At 38.5% G+C, this 22652-nt stretch overlaps 1 protein-coding gene across 9 annotated transcripts in view; it reads left to right on the forward strand.

Moving 5' to 3' along the window:
• The window catches only part of KMT2A (lysine methyltransferase 2A), a 97448-nt gene that overhangs the window by 31378 nt on the left and 43418 nt on the right, over positions 1–22652 (forward strand). For 8 of the 9 annotated variants that reach the window (XM_053672417.1, XM_053672418.1, XM_053672408.1 and 5 more), the window contains 12 exons: positions 1806–4459; positions 5740–5917; positions 6980–7214; positions 10637–10701; positions 11145–11522; positions 12055–12128; positions 13075–13206; positions 17370–17483; positions 19826–19972; positions 20616–20711; positions 20943–21063; positions 22280–22393. In XM_053672417.1, coding sequence (XP_053528392.1) covers positions 1806–4459; positions 5740–5917; positions 6980–7214; positions 10637–10701; positions 11145–11522; positions 12055–12128; positions 13075–13206; positions 17370–17483; positions 19826–19972; positions 20616–20711; positions 20943–21063; positions 22280–22393 — 4308 coding nt within the window. The remainder of the gene's footprint in view (positions 1–1805; positions 4460–5739; positions 5918–6979; positions 7215–10636; positions 10702–11144; positions 11523–12054; positions 12129–13074; positions 13207–17369; positions 17484–19825; positions 19973–20615; positions 20712–20942; positions 21064–22279; positions 22394–22652) is intronic. The other variant, XM_053672388.1, reaches the window with a different exon arrangement.

Genomic DNA, 22652 nt, shown 5'->3' on the forward strand with positions numbered 1-22652 from the left:
TGAGGCCCAGAAAATAGATGGTGAGCAATTACTTATAACTGACTTGTGAGTTCTTTGAATGTATTGTGGATTATGGAAATTCACAGCAGAACTGGACTCTTCTCTGTTCTGCTTTTTCTATTTGTCCACCAAAAGCTTCTAAAAGTTGGATAGGTCTTCAGAATTAACAAAGCCCTATTAGTGGCCAGGTTCAAGTATACCATGATGATAAGGAATCTTGTGATGTACCTGGGTAGGAGTTTATTTTGGTAATTCACAACCCTTTCTTGATGGTTTCCTCTTAAGTTTTTTTTGTTGGCTGTCAATCTCTCTTGAATGTGTTGTCTTGGATTTTAAAAAAACCATCTGGATATGTTTCATTATTTAAAAAATGAAACATAGTTTCTCTGCTGTCTCAGTCTGTTACTTTTGTTATAATTAATATATATTGAAAATGGATTTCTGAATCCTTAATCTATTAAGAGAAGTCTCAAGTTAATTGGTGAGGAAAGCAACTATATTTAGAGAGGTAAAAAACAAACTGGTTGTTGATTTCTGCTCTGTTAGAAAGTTCCATAGTCTAAAATGTTCGTAAAGGCACACATCTCTTTTGGTTCCTGTTAGAGAAGGTTTTAAGTCTCAGAAGAATGTTGAGTTAAATAAAGCATTAAAAAGTCATGAGGGAAGAGAAGATATGATACACTAGGCAACGCTTAATACATTAAGAAAATACAAGTGTATTCAAAAAGTTTTAGGAAAATTTTAAGTCTTATGATAAGTAGCACATTAAGCTGATTTATAAATTGTCAAATTCTTTTATTTAGAAGGAATATGATTTAATAAATTATTGATGTGCTCTTATATCAATTAAAATTAAATTTTTTATAAGATTTTATTTATTATCTTTAGAGGGGAAGGGAAGGAGAGAGCGAGAGAAACATCAATGTATGGTTGCCTTTTGTGCGTCCCCTGCTGGGAGCTGGCCTGCAGGGAACCTGCCTGCAACCCGGGCATGTGCCCTGACTGGGAATGGAACCGCAATTGTCTGGTTCGCAGGCCTGTGCTCAATCCACTGAGCTGCACCAGCCAGGGCAAGTTCAATCTTTTTTTGTAACTTGAGACTAACTAGTTCAAGAACCTATAGGTACGAGAACAGATTAATGGGCATACCATCATGCCATGTCACTGATTAGATTGCATGCTACTGAGTTAGTTAAGTGATGATTTTTCTGATATCTCAGGAATGAATACTTTCCTATTCAATAAAACTTTTTTAGTTTACTATGGCAAAACAGATTGAAAATATAGGAGGCTGAGCTGCTCAGGAGCCTTTTTCCATAGAAGTTGGTTGTTTAATTGATTGAAGAGCACTTTGTTCAAATTTATTAAAGCAAAAATTTTGAATTGAAAAGACGAGATGAGTTACTATAAACATGTTCTCAGTGTTAATCTTGGTGGCTAGAATATGAAAAAGGTAGTACGTTTGCTTTTTTAAAATATTTTCTTAATCAGAAAAAACCTTGCTTACCTAAAGTTGTAGAAAAATCACTTTTGTATAATATAAATTGCTCAGTTGAAAAACTTTTATGTTAGTTTTTCTATCAGAAAAAGTAGTTAAATGTTCTTTTAGGTGGAATGTTACTTAGTTGATTTCTTTGAGAAGGTTTTTTGGGGAAAGAAACTAAGCACAATTAAGATTTTATTGACTCATTAGACTCAAGTAGAATTCAGTACCAAGTGGCTTGTGCTAAATTATATTCAGCTTAGTTAAGACCTGAACTGAAAAGCTAAATATATGCTCTTCATTGTTTAATTTCTGTACACAGTTAAAACTAGTCCTCGAAAACCTCGTGGGAGACCTAGAAGTGGCTCTGACCGAAATTCAGCTATCCTCTCAGATCCATCTGTGTTTTCCCCTCTAAATAAATCAGAGACCAAATCTGGAGATAAGATCAAGAAGAAAGATTCTAAAAGTATAGAAAAAAAGAGAGGAAGACCTCCCACCTTCCCTGGAGTAAAAATCAAAATAACACATGGAAAGGACATTTCAGAGTTACCGAAGGGAAACAAAGAAGATAGCCTGAAAAAAATTAAACGGACACCTTCTGCTACATTTCAGCAAGCCACAAAGATTAAAAAATTAAGAGCAGGCAAACTCTCTCCTCTCAAGTCTAAATTTAAGACAGGGAAACTTCAAATAGGAAGGAAAGGGGTGCAGATTGTACGACGGCGAGGAAGGCCTCCATCGACAGAAAGGATAAAGACCCCTTCAGGTCTCCTCATTAACTCTCAACTGGAAAAGCCCCAGAAAGTCCGGAAAGACAAGGAAGGAACACCTCCACACACAAAAGAAGATAAAACAGTAATCAGACAAAGCCCTCGAAGGATTAAGCCAGTTAGGATTATTCCTTCCTCTAAAAGGACAGATGCAACAATTGCTAAGCAGCTCTTGCAGAGGGCAAAAAAGGGGGCTCAAAAGAAAATTGAAAAAGAAGCAGCCCAGCTGCAGGGAAGAAAGGTGAAAACACAGGTCAAAAATATTCGACAGTTCATTATGCCTGTTGTCAGTGCCATTTCCTCACGGATCATTAAAACCCCTCGACGGTTTATAGAGGATGAAGATTATGACCCTCCAATTAAAATTGCCCGTCTAGAGTCTACACCGAATAGTAGATTCAGCGCCACATCCTGTGGATCATCTGAAAAATCAAGTGCAGCTTCTCAGCACTCCTCTCAAATGTCTTCAGACTCCTCCCGATCTAGCAGCCCCAGTGTTGATACCTCCACAGATTCTCAGGCCTCAGAGGAGATTCAGGTACTTCCTGAAGAACAGAGCGATACCCCTGAAGCTCATACTCCACTACCTATTTCCCAGTCCCCAGAAAATGATAGTAATGATAAGAGAAGCAGAAGGTATTCTGTGTCAGAAAGAAGTTTTGGATCTAGAATGACGAAAAAATTATCAGCTCTACAAAGTGCCCCCCAGCAGCAGACCTCCTCCTCACCTCCTCCACCTCTTCTTACTCCACCCCCACCATTGCAGCCACCCTCCAGCATCTCTGACCACACATCTTGGCTTATGCCTCCAACGATCCCTTTAGCGTCACCATTTTTGCCTGCTTCTGCTGCTCCCATGCAAGGAAAGCGAAAATCTATTTTGCGAGAACCAACATTTAGGTGGACTTCTTTAAAGCATTCTAGGTCAGAGCCACAATACTTTTCCTCAGCGAAGTATGCCAAAGAAGGTCTTATTCGAAAACCAATATTTGATAACTTCCGACCTCCTCCACTAACTCCTGAGGATGTTGGCTTCGCATCCAGTTTCTCTACATCTGGTACTGCTGCATCAGCCCGATTGTTTTCACCACTCCATTCTGGAACAAGGTTTGATGTGCACAAAAGGAGCCCTCTTCTGAGAGCACCAAGATTTACTCCAAGTGAGGCTCACTCTAGAATATTTGAGTCTGTAACTTTACCCAGTAATAGAGCTTCTTCTGGAACACCTTCTTCAGCAGTATCTAACAGAAAAAGGAAAAGAAAAGTGTTCAGCCCTATTCGATCTGAACCAAGATCTCCTTCTCACTCTATGAGGACAAGAAGTGGAAGGCTTAGTACTTCTGAGCTATCACCTCTCACCACGCCGTCTTCTGTTTCTTCCTCATTAAGCATTTCTGTTAGTCCTCTTGCCGCTAGTGCCTTAAACCCAACTTTTACTTTTCCTTCTCATTCCCTGACTCAGTCTGGGGAATCTGCAGAGAAAAACCAGAGACCAAGAAAGCAGAGTAGTGCTCCAGCAGAGCCATTTTCATCCAGTAGTCCTACCCCTCTCTTCCCTTGGTTTTCCCCAGGCTCTCAGACTGAAAGAGGGAGAAATAAAGACAAGGCCCCTGAGGAGTTGTCCAGAGATCGAGATGCTGACAAGAACATGGAGAAGGATAAGAGTAGAGAAAGAGACCGGGAGAGAGAAAAAGAGAATAAGAGGGAGTCAAGGAAAGAGAAAAGGAAAAAGGGATCAGAAATTCAGAGTAGTTCTGCTTTGTATCCTATGGGTAGGGTTTCCAAAGAGAAGGTAGTTGGTGAAGATGTTGCCGCTTCATCTTCTGCCAAAAAAGCAACAGGACGGAAGAAGTCTTCATCACTTGATTCTGGAACTGATACTGTTTCTGTGACTCTTGGGGATACAATAGCTGTCAAAACCAAAATACTTATAAAGAAAGGGAGAGGAAATCTGGAAAAAACCAACTTGGACCTCGGCCCAACTGCCCCATCTCTGGAGAAGGAGAAAACCCTCTGCCTTTCTACTCCTTCATCTAGCACTGTTAAACATTCCACTTCCTCCATAGGCTCCATGTTGGCTCAGGCAGACAAGCTTCCAATGACTGACAAGAGGGTTGCCAGCCTCCTAAAAAAGGCCAAAGCCCAGCTCTGCAAGATTGAGAAGAGTAAGAGTCTTAAACAAACTGACCAACCCAAAACACAGGTACTCTTTTCCATGTTGCCTGTTAAAATCAACAGACTATCAAGCCCCTTCTAGGAGCAAGTTTTAGGCCAAGTGTTTCAGTTACATCCTGTTATGGGAATCAGGAAAAGGTTAGAGGAAGTGGTGGCATTTTGCAATGGTCCTTTAAGGACTGGTAGGATTTTGATAGGTATAAAATGATAGGGTAGAATATTGTATGTGGAGGGAACAGTGTGAGTAGAGAAGCATTTCAGGTTCGGTGACTAGCTGGACTTATACGCGCAGGAAAGTGATGGACTGAGACTGAAAGGTAGGTTGGGGCCATGTGACAGGGAATGCAGAGTTGTTTGTACTTAATGGGTTTGATGTATTGCAACCTGTGACTTAATTTTGAAGGTGCATTTCAGTAGTCAAATTGTTTTGCTATTGTTTACTATAGAAAACGGGGGTGGGTGCAGGTTTTCATCCTCTGAGTAGTAAGTGATAGAGCAATAAATAATAGGTGTTTGCAGAATACATATGAGAAGTATTTAGCCTTAAGTTGTGGGACAGAAAAGCTATAGAATTGAGTTAGTTAAGAGGAAGACAAACAGATTTTTACAAAGAACAGCAATTTTTTTTTCCTTTTTATGCAGTGAGCTAGGCACTGGTCTTTTCTGAGAAAACATGCTGATCCTTGGGTTCTTTTTAAAAAATTGTCATGTAGATGCGTATTTGTGCAAACATATCAAGTTTTTGGTTACAGTGACCACAAATTTGGGTTTTTTAATGTTTGTTATTCAACTTAGGGCTGTATTTCAGTCATTCTGCCAGTTGAGAGTTCAAGCAAGGGACTTAATCTCTGGCATTATTTTGGATGTTTCTTGGTTAGCCTCCTAGGGTTAAGAGCAGTGGCTCTTTGAAATGTGAGACATTTCTGTTTGAAGCCGTGGCCTTTTTATACTTCCATTTATAGGTTATTTCCTCTTCTCTGTTGATCACGGAAATAAAAAGAAATAATCTATGGTATACTGAACTCTGATAATATAGACTAGCAACTTAATTTTGGGGGGAAATTTTTAAGTAGTATAATTGGGAATAAAAATTTAGTTGATTTCTGTTTTTTTTTTTTCCTGCCAATTTTAGGATACAGAAGTAGTTAATTCCTGTATATTGATATGGCTTATCAGCTAGAAATAACCAAAAATAATTAGCATGATTCTAGATTTTAATAAGCTAATCTAAAATACCTTGGTTTCATTTAATTATATTTTCAGTATATATGGTTGTTATTGTTTGTTTTTGGCTTGCCTCATGTTTAGGGTCAGGAAAGTGATTCATCAGAGACCTCAGTGCGAGGACCCAGGATTAAACATGTCTGCAGAAGAGCTGCTGTTGCCCTTGGCCGAAAACGAGCTGTGTTTCCTGATGACATGCCTACCCTGAGTGCCTTACCATGGGAAGAACGAGAGAAGATTTTGTCTTCCATGGGGAATGATGGTAGGTCGGGATGTCAACCTTGAAGTCATAGCACACATTTGATTCATTTGCTGATCATTCTTAGGATTCCTAGTAGGCTCTTCAGAGCATTATTCATTAGCTCACATCCTCTAAACAACAGAGGGAAAAGGAGGATTAAATGCACAAGGGTTTTATTAGAGGAAATGCCTGTGAGGGAAAATGGGGAGGGAGCCAGGAAAGGCTGGGAGAATTTCCGACTGTTCAGCAAATCTGACTAATGAAGGAGGGAGGGAATATTGGGCAGAATCTTCCTAGATTGCCATGCAGTATAAAAAAGTTTGACAAGACTGTCCTTGAGCAAAAGTTGATTTCCAGAAGAATCTTGTGCCCTGCCATGCTCAGTCACTGTCTAGGAGCAGCTCCCATGGCAAGTGTGGGCTCTGTACCACTGGATCTCTTCATTCAGCTGCCGGGGCCTTTGGTCACTTAGTCTTCCTGGAGGTTACTGAGGCACATTCTCATGGTTACCATATAGTTCTTAAATGATAGGTGACTGCTCGTATAAAATTTAGAGGTTTAGTGAATCTTCAGAAGCATCGAATTCATATTCTTTTAAGATTTTTTAAAATTTAGTTTCAGAGAGAAGGGAAGGGAGAAAGAAAGGGAGAGAAAGCATCAATGTGCAGGAGACACACTAATCAGTTGCCTCTGGCAACTGGACCACAACCTGGGCATGTACCTGGACTGGGAATTGAACTTATGACCTTTCAGTTTGCAGGTTGGCACTCAATCCATTGAGCCATGCCAGCCAGGGTTCAATTTATATTCTTGAACTTTATGTTAGACTATGTTTTGTTTTCAGTGTTTGGATTTCTGCTTTCATTACGTTGTAAGTTATAGGCATTTAACAATATTTAAGTAATTACTTAAACAGCTCCAAGTTCTATATTGAATATTTTTATTGTATTTCATTTTTGGAGTTGCAATTAAAACAACCTAAGAATGTATATAATAATATAAGTTGATATTGAGGATTTCCACCTCTACTTCCAAGAAGGAATTAGATACTCCCTCAGAACTAATGACCCATTTCTTTAACAGATAAGTCGTCAATTGCTGGCTCGGAAGATGCTGAACCTCTTGCTCCACCCATCAAACCAATTAAACCTGTTACCAGAAACAAGGCGCCTCAGGAACCTCCAGTAAAGAAAGGGCGACGATCAAGGCGGTGTGGGCAGTGTCCTGGCTGCCAGGTGCCTGAGGACTGTGGTGTTTGTACTAATTGCTTAGACAAGCCCAAGTTTGGTGGCCGCAACATAAAGAAACAGTGCTGCAAGTGAGTGTGGTGTCTTACTCTGAAGCATTGACTTCTCTGCCTTGAAGGTTGTTTTGTTTCAAAGATGAATCAGAAAACTAAATGTGGTTGTATTGAATTTTTGAGTTACAAGATTAGTTGCATAGTTGGATTTTGCAGTGTGGCTAGGTTTGGAATGTGCTTAGATAAGAAATACTCTGAAATAATTCTGTCTGATAGAACATTCTGCAGTGGTAGAAATATTAAATTTTATCTGCTCAGTTCAGCATGGTAGCCATTAGCCAAATGTGGCTGTTTAACACTTGAGATGTGGTTAGTGACTGAGGAACTACATTTTTTATTTCACTTAATTATATATTTTTTAAGATTTTATTTATTTTAGCCAGAGGGGAAGGGAGAAAGAGAGGGAGAGAAATGTGTGTGGTTGCCTCTCATGCTCCCCCCTACTGGGGGCCTGACCTGGCTCACAACCCAGGTGTGTGCCTTGACTGGGAATTGAACTGGCGACCTTTTGGTTTGCTGGCTGGTATACAGTCCACTGAGCCACATCAGTGAGGGCTATTTCACTTAATTTTAATTAATTTAAATTTAAATGGCTACATGTGCCTAGTGGCTACCATATCAGTGCATGTCTGGGAGGTTTCTGCTTGAAAACTGACACATTTAGTCATAATGTATAGTAGATCAACTGAAACTACCTTTATCTTTTTTTTTTTTAATTTTTATTTTTTTAATTGATTATGCTGTTACAGTTGTTCTATTCCCCCCTTCATTCCCCTCCACCCTACCCCCCCATCCCCACCATTACCCCCCTTTAGTTTATGACCATGTGTCTCAAGTCCTTTAGATTCTATATTTCCCATGCTATTCTTGCCCCCCCCATCTATTTTCTATCTACTGTCTATGCTACTTATTTTCTGTACCTTCTCCCCCCTTCTCCTCCTCCCACTCCCCTGTTGCTAACCCTCCTTGAGATCTTCATTTCTATGTTTCCACTCCTGATCTAGCTGTCCTTTTAGTTTGCTTTCGTTTTAGGTGTGGTTGTTAATAACTGTGAGTTTGTTGTCCTTTCACTGTTCATGTTTCTTTAACTTCTTTTTCTTAGATAAATCCCTTTAACATTTCATATAATAAGGGCTTGGTGATGATGAACTCCTTGAATTTGATCTTATCTGAGAAGCACCTTATCTGTCCTTCCATTCTAAATGAAAGTTTTGCTGGATAGAGCAATCTTGGTTGTAGGTCTTTGGATTTCATGACTTGGAATACCTCTTTCCAGCCCCTTCTTGCCTGTAAGGTCTCTTTTGAGAAATCTGCTGACAGTCTGATGGGGACTCCTTTGTAAGTGACTGTCCCCTTAGCTCTTGCTGCTTCTAGGATTCTCTCCTTCATTTTAATTTTGGCTAATGTAATTATGATGTGCCTTGGTGTGTTCCTTCTTGGGTCCAACTTCTTTGGGACTCTCTGAGCTTCCTGGATTTCCTGGAAGTCTATTTCCTTTGCCAGATTGGGGAAATTTTCCTTTATTATTTGTGCAAATAAGTTTTCCACTGGTGGCTGTGCCTTTCCCCCTTCTGGTACCCCTATAATTCGGATATTGGAGCGTTTAAAGATGTCCTGGAGGTTCCTAAAACTCTCCTCATTTCTTTGAATTCTTGCTTCCTGACTCTTTTCTTTTTGGCCATTATTTGCTTTCTTCTGGTCCACTCCATTGATTTGAGTCCCAGTTTCCTTTTCATCGCTATTGGTGTCCTGTGCAATTCCATTCATTTCAATTAGTTTCGCCTTCATATGTTTCTCTAATTTGTGGCTATAATCAACCAGTTCTGTGAGGATCCTGATGACCAGTGTTTTAAACTGTGCGTCTGAGAGTTTTGCTATTTCTTCATCGCTTAGGTCTATGGGCTCAGGGACTTTGAGAATTTGTGACATTTTTGGTCTGTTCTGGCCCTTTAAGTGTGAGAAGAAGCAGCGCCTTGGACTCCCAGGTCCCTGGGTTGTGAGGCTGTATGTGGGGGCGTGGTCAGAGCGGGGAAATGGCGGCGCCCTCTACTGCCGCTTGTCGCGGGGACGCCGGGCCGGTCAAACCGCCCACTCCCTCGCCTGTCCGCTCTCGCACAAATAGGCGACCCCAGTCAACACACAGCACCGCTTCCCTGCTGTCTCCTCCGCGGTCTCTCGCCTGGTCACTCGCTCGGTCGCTGACTAGGTCCAACCCTGCGCCTGGATTCCATGCGTCTGGATTCTGCGCCTGAGCCCGTCTGACCAAGTCCTCCTGTGCAATCCCGCTCCACCAGCCACTGGTTTTGCCCCTTACTGGTCAGGCTGCAGAATTTGTTGTTAGCGGACTTCCGAAAAGTTCAATTTTCCGTGTTCTGGTTGTGTTTTCTGATGCTAATATTCAGTTGTCCCTAAACTTGGTTGTGTGAGAAGGCACAGCACATCCACCTATACCTCCATCTTGGCGGAAGTCTCCTGAAACTACCTTTATCTTTATGGCTTTCAGGAAATATTGGTAATATCTTGTATATGTCTCTTTGCTCTCAGAATATTTTCTTTCATGTATATGAAATTTTTGATATGGAAGTTTTGGTTATATTTTCACTATTTCTTTAGTCTATCTGTGGATGCAGTTTCTACCCTCTGGGATTAACTTTTTTAAAGTTGATCAAAAGAGTTGCACAAACAGAAATTTTGATGACTGAGCATCTCATAAAGTACCTGGCATAAGGAATAGATGTTATCAATAGATACTTACTGAATGAATGAGTAACTTGAAATGATTTGTATGAAACATAGTTGGGAGAGATGTTGCATTGCTTACTTTCTGGGAGGCAGTTTCTAGGAGACAATAAGTAGTTCTGTGCTTTGGTTCAGTCTGGCCTTAAGCAAGAATTTTGTCTCAATCCTATTTGTGTGAAGGAGTGAGAATTCATAGATCAGCACAAAGATATGCACCAGCCGGATAAAATTATACTAAGTTCAGGGGTTGAAATGATTGGGTTCAATTTTATACTTCAAGTTAAGTCTGAGTTTCACTAAATTGAGGAGTGGAGTCCTGACATAGACCTGCAGCATTGTGGTACAGGCAGAGGACTTGTTAGGTAATTTTAGTCCATTTTGTATGGAGATTACTAAGTGAAAATTAACCTTGTAAGGGAACAGAACTAATTTGATGATGAGAAATATCAATCACTCATTTTGTATGGTGCAAATCAGTACTAGGTTATAAGAAATTTGGGTCTCATTTTTAAAATAATTTGGTAATTGCTCTCTTTAGATCATAAAAGTAGGTAAAATTGCCAACTGAAGGATTCAAAATTTCCCTTTCAACTCTCAAAGTGAACCTGAATATTCACTGATTTTTGCAGACAAATTAACACTTGTTCAAATTGCTTCTCTTTTAAAAGTTGTTTACTTTATGGTAACTTTTGTTATGCCAGGATGAGAAAATGTCAGAATCTACAGTGGATGCCTTCCAAAGCCTATCTTCAGAAGCAAGCAAAAGGTGATGTAAAAAGCTCTTCCCCAAAATTCTTCTTGCTTTAATGCCATTTAGTTTTATATATCTAGTGTAAAAAGAATACTAGTTTATTTATTTATTTGTTTGTTTGTTTTTAAGTACTACTCTTTTGCAGGGATTTGATAGTTGTTGGAGCTTGGTTGATAGACGTAGGGGTTCATTTTACTATACTCTTTACCTTGGTGTATGTTTGAAAATTTCCATAATAAGACATTTTTAAATTCATATAAAAATTACAGTTTATTCCATTCCCTAGCTCAATAAAAGTATACCTATTTTACCTGACCAAGTTAGCATTAACTTTCTTGAGCCTCTTCAGTATCAACTTTAGCTGCAGGAAACTGAGAATAAGATTGTTACATTCCTGTACTTCTATTTTAAATAAAATTTTTCTTGCATATAGATAAATAATCATGTTTTTTCCCTAGCTGTGAAAAAGAAAGAGAAAAAGTCTAAGACCAATGAAAAGAAAGAGAGCAAAGAGAACAGTGTTGTGAAGAACTTGGTGGACTCTAGTCAGAAACCTTCCCCATCAGTAAGAGAGGATCCTGCCCCCAAGAAAAGCAGTGGTGAACCTTCTCTGCGAAAGCATGTTGAGGAAAAGAATGAAGAAGGGAATGCCTCTGCTCCAGGACCTGAATCCAAACAAGTTACCACTCCAGCTTCCAGGAAGTCCAGCAAACAGGTCCCCCAGCCAGCACCAGTCATGCCCCCACAGCCACCTAGCACAGCCCCACCAAGAAAGGAAGTTCCCAAGACTGCTCCTAATGACCCCAAGAAAAAGCAGCTTCCACCACCAGAGTCGGGTGAGTGAGGAAGGCAAGAAGGAACTGCTGAATGAGAAGTCCTAGCAAAAAACATTGATATCTTAAACAGCATTTGGAAATCTGAAATGTATATTTTTACCTTTTCAGTGGAAGAAAATTAGCTCTTTTAACCATTATATAGTAATAAAGAAATAGAAGCAAAAAAGAAACTAGTTAAGTTGGTCTTAATTTCTGTTTAATGCCTAGAGTTTAAATAGTTTTCTTTACTTTTTTTATGATTTTATTTATTTTTAAAGAGGAGGAAGGGAGAAAGAGGGGGAGAGAAACATCAGTGGGTGGTTGTCTCTCACCTGGCCCCCCTGGGGTTCTGGCCCGCAACCCAGGGAATCGAACCAGAGACCCTCTAGTTCAGAGCCCACGCTCAGTCCTCTGAGCTACATGAGCCAGGGCAGTTTCCTCTTTTCTAATACCCTTTTCTTCACAGGCCAACAAGTCCTAAAGCAGTAATTGCTATTTAGCATTAATTGTGAGTTTAATAGCATCTGACTGCAATTTATTTTGAATTCTTTAGGTCCAGAGCAAAGCAAGCAGAAAAAAGTGGTTCCTCGCCCAACTATTCCTGTAAAACAAAAACCAAAAGAAAAGGTGAGAGATTTGTTTCCCTGCCATTTCTCAGGGATATATTCTATTCTGTAGGAAAAGAGCCTTATTCTAGACTTTTACATGATTAATGAATGAAACTGCATTTTTCTTTCCATGTAGATGGCAGTGGAATTTAGGCTTTAGCTCATTTCTGTTTTTTTCTCTCTCCCCTTGTTGTTTTTCCCTTCCTTATGGCCCTACATGCTTAAGCTCCATGCCATTTAGCATAATTGTTTTTTGCTGTCAATATCCTTTAGCAATATTTGTAATAATCCCTTCTGTGCTTTGTTTTTATTATGTGGAGAAACAGAGCTATATCTTTAAGAATCTTCTGGCTCTTTTCACTATCTTTCTGTGCCACCATAATGGTGCACATGTGTATTCTGGCTGATGCTCTCAAGAGCATCACCAATGCCAAAAAGAGAGGCAAACCTTAGGTCTTTATTATGTCATGCTCCAGAGTCATTTTCTGGTTTCTAATAGTGATGATGAAGCATTGGCCAATTTGAAATCATTGATGATCACAGAGCTGGGAAAACTGTCAACCTCATAGGCAGGTTAAACAAGTGTGGAATGATCAGCCCAAATCTGATGTGTGACTAAAAAATACAGAAAAATGGCAGAATAACCTACCCCTGTCCCATGAGTTTGGTTTCACTGTACTGACAACCTCAGCAGGCATCATGGACCACAAAGAAGCAGGATGAAAACACACAGGAGTGAAAGTCTTGTGATTCTTTTTCTAGGAATATAATACATACATGCAAATAAAATGCCTGAATGGAAAAAATTTTCTGAAGAGCACTTCACTATTTCTATAGGATACTTAAGGTTGAAAACTTGTTTTCCAGATCTATTAGTAAGATTTCTCATTTGGATTATTTTCTGTTGTAAAAGTGAATGCAAGTAGAATGTGGTTTTGTTCTTTATTTATCTTCTATCCCTGTAGGAAAAGCCACCTCCAGTAAATAAGCAGGAGAACACAGGCACTTTGAACATCCTTAGCACTCTCTCCAATGGGAATGGTTCTAAGCAAAAAATCCCAGCAGATGGAGTCCACAGGATCAGAGTGGACTTTAAGGTAAAAGTGTTTAGTGATCAGATAGTATATTAAGTGTCATGGACTTTTTAAAAAATAATTTTTAATTTTTCAATTACAATTAATATACAATACTATGTTAGTTTCAGGTGTACAATGCCTGATTAGACATGTATCTTACAAACTGATCATCACGATAAACCCAGTATCTATCTGACACTATACGTAGTTACTACTATATTATTGACTATATTCCCTATCCTGTACTTTACAACCTGTGACTATTTTGTAACAGCCAATTTGTGCCTCTTAATCCCTTCGCCTTTTTCACCCATCCTCTAAAACCCCTCTCCCAGCTGGCAACCATCCAGATGTTCTCTGTATCTATGAGTCTGTTTCTGTTTTGTTTATTTTGTTCTTTAGATTCTACATATAAGTGAAATCATCTGGCATTTGCCTTTCTTTGCCTGACTTATTTCACTCAGCACAGTACCCTTTAGGTCCATCCATTTTGTTGCAGATGGCAAGATTTCATGCTTTTTTATGACTAATATTTCATTGTGTATATGTACCACATTTTCTTTATCCATTCACTTACTGATAGGCACTTAGATTTCTTGCATTTCGTGGCTATTGTAAATAATGTTAGAATGATCATATGAATATATATATCTTTTTGACTTAAGTGTTTGGGGATTTTTGGATAAATACCCAGAAGTGGAATTGCTGGATTCTTTGTCTCTGGTTACAGCCTTTGTTTGAAAGTCTATTTAGTCTGGTATAAGTACTGCTACCCTACATTTTTTGTTTTGTTTGTTTGTTTTGTTTTGTTTGTTTGTTAGAAAAATACCTTTTTCTATCCCTTTACCTTCAGTCTGTATCTTTTGATCTGAAGTGAGTCTTCTAGACTGCATAGGTAGGGATTTTGCTATCCATTAAACCACCGTATGTCTTTTGATTAGAGCATTTAATCCATCTGCATTTAAAGTAACTGTTGATCAATATATAGTATTGCCATTTTATTATTCATATTTTGACCTTCTTCTTCTTCTTAAAGAAAACCCTTTAACATTTCTAATAATGATTGCTGGCTTGGTGGTAATGAACTCCTTTAGCTTATTCTCGTCTGGGAAGCTGTTTATCTGTCCTTCAGGTCTATATAATAGCTCTGCTGAGTACAGTAATATTAGTTGTAGGTTCTAGCCTGCAAAGTTTCTGCTGAGAAATCAGCTGACAGTATTGTGGGAACTCCCTTGTAGGCACCTAACTGCTTTTCTCTTGCTGCTTTTTTTTCTCATTGTTCAGGGTTTTTTTTATTTTATTGGAATTTTAAGAAAATTTTAAATATTTTTACTTATTTATTTTTAGAGAGAGGGGAAATGAGGGAGTTAAACATTAATTAGTTGCTCTCGCACATCCCCAACTAGGGCCCTGGCCTGCAACCCAGGTGTGTGCCCTGACTGGGAATCAGACTGACAACCTTTTGGTTTGTAGGCTGGCACTCAATCCACTGAGCCATATCAGCCAGGGCTCAGTTTTTTTAATTGACTATCCTTTCAGGGAGTATAGCATCCTTAAGAGGCAATGTACCCATACTCCATCTTGCTGCTTTTAAGATTCTCTTTGTTTCATAAACCTTTGGCATTTTTATCATGTGTCTTGGCATGGGCCTCTTTGGGTTTGCCTTGTTTGGGACTCTCTGTGCTTCCTTGACTTGTGTGTGTATTTCCTTGACCAAGTCAGGGAATTTTTTTTACATTTTTTTATATATAAGTTTTCAATTTCTTGCTCTTTCTCTTTTTGGCAACCCATGATGTGAATGTTGGTATGCTTGATGTTGTCCCAGAGACCTCTTAAACTATCATCATTTGGGGGGGTTTGTTTTTCTCTTTGTGTTCTGAATTAGTGTTTCTGCTCCCTTCTCTTTTTTCTTTTTTCCTTTTTTTTTTTTTTTTTGCTGCCTTATCTTTTAAATTGCTAATTGGACCCTCTGCATCATCGACTGTACCATTGATTCCCTATAATATAGTCTTTATTTTAGTTAGTGAATTCTACATTTCTGACTGGTTCTTTTCATGTTTTCAAATTCCATTTTTTAAAATTTTATTATTAATTAATTAATTAGTTTAATTTAGAGAGAAAGAAGGGGGAAAGAGAAACATTGACTTATTGTTCTACTTAGTCATGCATTTATTGTTTTATTCTTGTGTGTGCCCTGACTGGGGATCAAACCTACAATCTTGGTGTATCTGCTTGATGCTCTAACCAACTGAGCTACCTGATGAGGGTATCTAGTTCCTATTTTATGTTTTTTCTTTATCACAGTTCTAAGTTTTTCTACTCTTTTCCTTAGTTAGTCGAGCATCTTTATAACCAGTGTTTTGAACTCTGCATTTGCTAGATTTTGTATCTACATTTTGTTCAGTACTTTTTCTGGAGTTTTGTTCTGTTCTTTCATTTGGGACACATTTCTTTCTCTTCTCATTTTGGCTGCCTCCCTGTGTTTGTTTCTATGTATTAAGTAGAGCTGCTACATCTTCTGGTCTTGGTAGAGTGGCTTTATGTGGTAGGTGTCTTGTGGGATCCAGTGGTGCAACCTTCCCAGCCACCTGAGCTGGGTACTCTAGTTGCACTCCCTGTGTGGGCTGTGTGGGCTCTCCTATTGTAGTTGAACCTTGATTGCTGTTGGCATATCAGTGGGAAAAATATACCCCCAGGCTGATAGGTTGGGAGGACTAGCCAAGACTACAGCAAAGGATCAGCTGTGCCAGAGCCCACCCCATGGAACAGGGCTCCCCTTAGTGGGGCTCTGGTGCCTGTCCAGTCCCCTCCTCGACTGTGAGGCTAGTGAAGATGGTTGGGTGGTTCTTTGATTCAGTCTAATGCTGTCCATTGGGTGTGTGGACTTTGGGGCTTTCTGGGAGGAGCAGGCCAAGGTCCACTGCTGCTTGGGGCCACCTGGCATTAGCTACAGAGTGATATGCAGATGGCTGCTACTTGCTGGGTTTGGAGATGCCTAGGGAAAAGGCTAAGCTGCAAACTGAGTTCATCTGCTGTTAGTGCCAGCCTTGGAGCTAATTAGTAGCAGGTATGGGGCATGCTGAGGCCAGATGCAGCTTGTTTGGGGTTTGTGGACCTTTGAGATACTGTAAAAAAAAGTCTGCAGCATGAGCTAGGCATGCCATTTGTATGGAAATGGCACTGGCAACAGCCTCACTGGGCATGCAAGGTAGGTGAGGTGGAGTCTCAGGGAATCAGCAGGGTAGGCAAACTTGTTAGTCAGGTTGATGGTGATTGAAATATGGTACCTACCTGCATGTGCAGGGGGTGCGTTCAGCTAAAGGGAACTCAGAGCTCATAAGTCTTTGAGTACTAAGTCTGTGCATGAGCCCTTTAAGAGGAACACCTGGGATTCTTGGAGCTCTCTGTCACTTAGCCACCATCCTTTGTCCATTTTCATAGCCAGAAGTTGAGGACTTTTCTTCCAGGCACTGAAACCCTAGTATGGGGTTGGGACTCCTCATTTTTGGGGGGATATCCCTCCCAGTTTTTTTTAATTACCACATATGGGTGTGGGATCTGTGTCTCTGGCCCTACCACCAGTCTTGAAGTGGCTTCTTCTGTATATCCATAGTTACAGGATTTCTGTTCAGCTAGATTTCAGGTGGTTTTCAGTGATGACTGTTCTGTAGTTTAGCTGTAAATTTGATACGATTGTGCGAGGAAGTGAATACCACATTTACCTTCTGCACTTAAAAGTAAGGGAATTCAGCACTAACTGGGGAAATTAATAAGAACTATCATTAGCAGATGGGTTCCAGTGTGTGAAAGCTTTGGTCACTCTTTGTGAACTGACTGAAGGACATTGGTGCTGGAACACTCCTGTTCATCCTAAGTAATAAAGTATATTTAGATGAAAATCATATCTGAGGAAATAATTCTTTCACATAGGAATTATCAAATGATGATTGCTTGAATCAGCAAAACTAATAGAAACTCAATTCTAGTATCTCTTTGCTAGAGATACTATAGTTAATGTGAATTCACATATAGTTAATGTGAATTGAACCAATAAATAGGTGAGCCTTTTAACAATTTGTATTTGAGATTAAAGATTTTCAAAGCAGCAGTTGTTTTTATCCTTATTTTCAACCCAAAGTTGTGTCATTCTAAATCTTTTATAAATGATTTTTTTCTCTCCACAGGAGGATTGTGAAGCAGAAAATGTGTGGGAGATGGGAGGCTTAGGAATCTTGACCTCTCTTCCTATAACACCCAGGGTGGTTTGCTTTCTCTGTGCCAGTAGTGGGCACGTAGAGGTAAGATATTCTGCTTCTTGGTACACTAGAAGGTATAATGGTAGGTGTTTTTGTTTTTTGTTCTCTGATTTAAAAAAATGCCTTGACTGGTATGCCTCAGTTGGTTGGGCAGCATCCTGCAAAGTGAAATGTCACCTGTTCCAGGGCATGTGCCTTGATTGTGGGTTCAGCCCCTGGTCGGGATGCACATGAGAGGCAACTGATTGATATTTCTCTCTCACATCAATGTTTCTCTTTCTTCCCCTTTCTCTAAAAATAAATAAATATTTGAAAAATATAACTATACTCTGATTTATTGGTATGCAACAAGTACTACCCCCTGTTTAAGTCAGCTAATGAAATGATTTTATGTTTTTTCAGAGATTTTAGGAAGGCATCTACTTCTTATTAGAGTAGCAAAGTTACTGAATGTGAAAAGTTTAACAGTCTAATCTTATAATTTTACTCTTTACTAGAGGTCTGTTTTTTTCTGCTAGATATCCAAACATGGAAAAATAATAACACAGTGTTCATTTAGATAAAGAGATGCTTTGATGGTGGATTTATATGGATACCAAAACCCTCTTGTCTCTAAAGAGCTCTTAGCAATTATTAAGAAAAAAGAATAATATCTAGTTAAAGAAATACAGGCTTAAAGACAGAAATATATAATTCACAAAACGAGACATAAAAACATGGTAGGAATTAGCATTGAGCTTTCTGATGTCCCAAAATTGGAAATTAAAGCCTGATATAAGAAAGGGGGTCTCTCTGTTGGTAGAAATCTAAATTAGCTACATTCTTTCTTTCTTTCTGAGGGCTATTTGAAAATGTGTATTTTTAAAATAGGTATACCTTCTAACCCAGTAATTGCACCCCTGGACATTTATCTCATGTATATAATTAGATAAATTAGCAAATATGTATGTGCATATGTATGTGTATATAATATAACATATATACAAGTATATAAAATAAACATATCTATATTTGTATAATAAAGAGAAGGGCTTCTTTCAGTATTGTTTATGTTGGGGTTGCTGTAGATGTCATTGAAACTAAGAATATTCAGTCTGTAAGTGCCAGGGGCTACTGTATTTCTTTTTCTACTTAATCTCATGCTTTGCATTCACACATATGCTATCCACAGGAATACCATAACTTAAGCACCAACACTTTGACTTCTGTGATTAAACAGGGTTTTTTTTCCCATTGTATAGGTGCTCTAATTTAAGTTGTGTAGCCGTGGGGGGATGGAGGGTGGGGAAGTTGGAGGAGGGTAAAGGGGGGTTAAATGGTGATGGAAGGAGTCTTACCTTGGGGAGTGTACACACAATACAATATACAGATGATGTATTATAAAACCGTATACCTTAAATCTATATAATTTCATTAACCATTGTCACCCCAATAAATTCAATAAAAAGAAAAAATGCGTACTGCACAGCAATCCTAAAAACTGAGCAAGAGGATGAATAGCTCACTGCCCTCATTGCTCTCCTACACCATACCCAGTGCCTGATGAAGGTTCCCTGCATCTAGATCTAAAAGTTTTTATGTTGACATGATATGAGTTACAGGAAAGCTACCAGTGTAGTACAAAGAATTCCCATGTCCCCTTTACCCAGAGTCCCCAGATGTTAGTATTTTTCATTTTCTTTATCCTTTGCACTTTGTGTATTTATATTTTATAAATACATACATTTTTGTAAGTAGACACATTTTCTTCCTAAAAATTTGAGAGCAAGTTACAGCTCTTTTACCTCTAAATATTTTACTATGTAGTTCCTAAAATCAAGGACATTCTTATAACCACAGTATAACTATCAAAGTCAGGAGATAATATTGATACATTATTGCTATCTAATATACGGAACTTATTTGTGTTTGACCAGTTGTCTCAATAATTATATTATGGCAAAAGAAAATTCTGGGTCGCCCTCATTCGAATTTTTAAAAATATTGATATGAAAATTATTTCTAAAATTAGACATAGAAAGGGTAAACTAGAGCTTTAAATTGTTTAGAATATTGTAGAAAACCTTTAAAACCCTCCCTATTTCCTTTAGCCCACTCCTTTACTTTCTAATAATTGTTTGTTTATACTTGTCTCATGTTACTTAGCACATCCTGTGAAATCTTGGGTTATTTTTATTTTGTTACTTTATAATTCTGTTATTTACCCACTTCAGTTCCCTTAACTTCTACAGTGCCAAATCTTGTGCAGTTTAAAAAATATAATCACTGCTTAATGAATATATATTTAATAAAATACAGTATTCCTGAAGATCTAAATATAGTGGTAGGATTTGGTCGATAATTCTGCATGTCATTTTACAACTTTTGTTTCCATCTTTCCCTAGTTTGTGTATTGCCAAGTCTGTTGTGAGCCCTTCCACAAGTTTTGTTTAGAGGAGAATGAGCGCCCTCTGGAGGACCAGCTGGAAAATTGGTGTTGTCGTCGTTGCAAGTTCTGTCATGTTTGTGGAAGGCAGCATCAAGCCACAAAAGTACAAAAACTGAGCAATAGAACTAAACAGACTATTGCTCTCTATCTCCATTTCTGCCTTTTTACTTTAGGATTGAGTATCTGTATTTATTCTTTTGGCTTAGTCTATTTTGACTATTGGGTATAATCAATTGCATATTTTTGTGTTTTAATTTTGGGAATATAGTAGAAAACATGGTATTGGAAAAAATTCCCAAAATAGCCCTGGTTGGTGTGCTCAGTGGATTGAGTGCCAGCCTGTGAACCAAAAAGTCACCAGTTCAAATACCAGTCAGGGCACATGCTTGGGTTGCAGGCCTAGTCCACAACTGGGGGCATGTGAGAGGCAACTGAATGTTTCTCTCACACATTGATGTTTTCTCTCCCTCTCTTCATCCCTTTCTGTCTCTCTAAAAAATAAATAAAATCTATAAAACCTTAAAAAATATTCCCAAAATAAGTCAGACCTACCTGATAAGGATATTCATCACTGAGTGCCTTTGGCATAAAATAAATCTGATGCTTTGGGAGTAAATTAATTGAGGAAATTCAAACTGTTATTATGCTATACCTACTTGAAGACAAATGTGAAATGGGGTATGAAGTAATAGGTGCTTCATAAAGGTGCTATGATGTCCACTTTTTGCCTTTGTAATTTCTTACAGCAGCTGCTAGAATGTAACAAGTGCCGAAACAGCTATCACCCTGAGTGCCTAGGACCTAACTACCCCACCAAACCCACCAAGAAAAAGAAAGTTTGGGTGAGTACACACACTATGCTGTTTCAAAGAGAATTGTCAGAGGACTGTAGGCTTGGACAACTTACAATAGGAATATCCTTGCTTCAGGATGTCAGTGCAACTATTTTTTTGCCTGTTACTAGAAAAAGTCATCCCAGCAGAGAAGTCAACTCTAGAAATTTGTGATCTTTTTAAATAAGAAAAAATACTAAAAATAAGAAATTTTATTGAATTTCTTTTCTTCCTTTACAGATCTGTACCAAGTGCGTTCGCTGTAAGAGCTGTGGATCTACGACTCCAGGCAAAGGGTGGGATGCACAGTGGTCTCACGATTTCTCACTGTGCCATGATTGTGCCAAACTCTTTGCTAAAGGTACCTCAAAAAAAGCCACTTGTATCAACTTTTAGCTGCTGTACTTGTTGTTTTGGAGGTGAACTGGACATTATAGTGGAATAAAATAAAAGTCTTCACACATCTTATCAAGGATACCGTTTAGATACATTTACTAAATTCCTGGTCTTGCTTTTTTCCTTTACACAGAGAATTATAGCAACTCGACATGTTTTATAGGTTATATAGGAAGGATTAAAGGTATTTTTTTGGAATAGTTAAATAACCAGGGGAGGGGTTGGGATGAGAGTAAAAGACAGAAAACTGTACTTGAACAACAATTAAAAAAAAAAGAATAGTTGTGCTGGCTGGCATAGTTCAGTGGACTGAGCACGGGCCTGCGAACCACATGATCGCGGTTCGATTCCCAGTCAGGGCGCATGCCAGGGTTGCAGGCCAGTTCCTGGCAGGGGACTTATGAGAGGCAACCACACATTGATGTTTCTCTCCTTCTGTCCTCTCCTTCCTCCCTAAAGATAAATAAATAAAATCTTAAAAAAAAAAAAAAAGAATAGTTAAATAACCACAAAGAAATGCTCTGAGCTAGTGTGTTCCCAAAGCGAGGTACAAAGATATTTGATTTTTTTCAGAAATGATTTTAGGTGGTACTGCGGCAAACATTTTATTTTAATTGTTATACTAGGGGAAAAATATATAAGTAATACATTAAACTCATTCTTTTATTTACTTAGGATAATGATGATGTCAAGTTCACTACTGAAGCTGTTTGAGCAAATCAATGTTAAGTTTATTAAGTAAAACATAATAGAGAGGTTACATGGATAAAACGAATGATGATAGTACATTATGCTGAATTTTAGGAAGTGCTCTACTCTAAAAGCCCTGGTAATAGAGTATAAATTAACTAACTTTTTCCTCTTATGTCCTTACCTCTTTTTAAAAATGTAACCCTTTCTTTGGAATATTTAAGAGATGAAGTTCTCTCCATCTTTTTTCCATTACGTTATCTGTAAAATCTACCTCATGACCTTTAAAAAATGGATCAACAGAGGAGAGAACTAGTGGCACATTCTAACAGCTCAGAATAATCTTGACAATTTACAGATGTGTGAACATTCCATAGGAGACCCATGCTGGCATGTGTAAATAGTTCCAGAAGAAGAACGTAATGGCTTGCAGTGATGTCATCATTGGTGTGTGAGCCAAAGCATTGCTGACAACTTTGGTTTGCTTTCAGGAAACTTCTGCCCTCTCTGTGATAAGTGTTATGATGATGATGACTATGAGAGTAAGATGATGCAATGTGGGAAATGTGATCGCTGGGTCCATTCCAAATGTGAGAATCTTTCAGGTACAGAAGATTGGAGTCTTTTTATTACAGTTTCCTTCTTTCTTCTTACAGCTGCATTTATAGCCCCTGAAGTTCTATAAATGCAAAATTATGGTAATGTTATTTGAAGTCTTAAAAAAATTTTTTTTGTCTCTAGAATAAACAACATTGTGTTAAGTGTATGCTCATTTATTTTGAATAGATCCCTCTGAAATATTTATTTGCTGTCTTTTGTTAGTACTATAACTTATTGATTCCCTAATAACCAAATCCTAGATTA

This window comes from Artibeus jamaicensis, unplaced genomic scaffold (genome assembly GCF_021234435.1).
Source record: "Artibeus jamaicensis isolate MK-2021 breed Jamaican fruit bat unplaced genomic scaffold, CSHL_Jam_final contig_196, whole genome shotgun sequence".
NCBI classification, from domain to species: domain Eukaryota; kingdom Metazoa; phylum Chordata; class Mammalia; order Chiroptera; family Phyllostomidae; genus Artibeus; species Artibeus jamaicensis.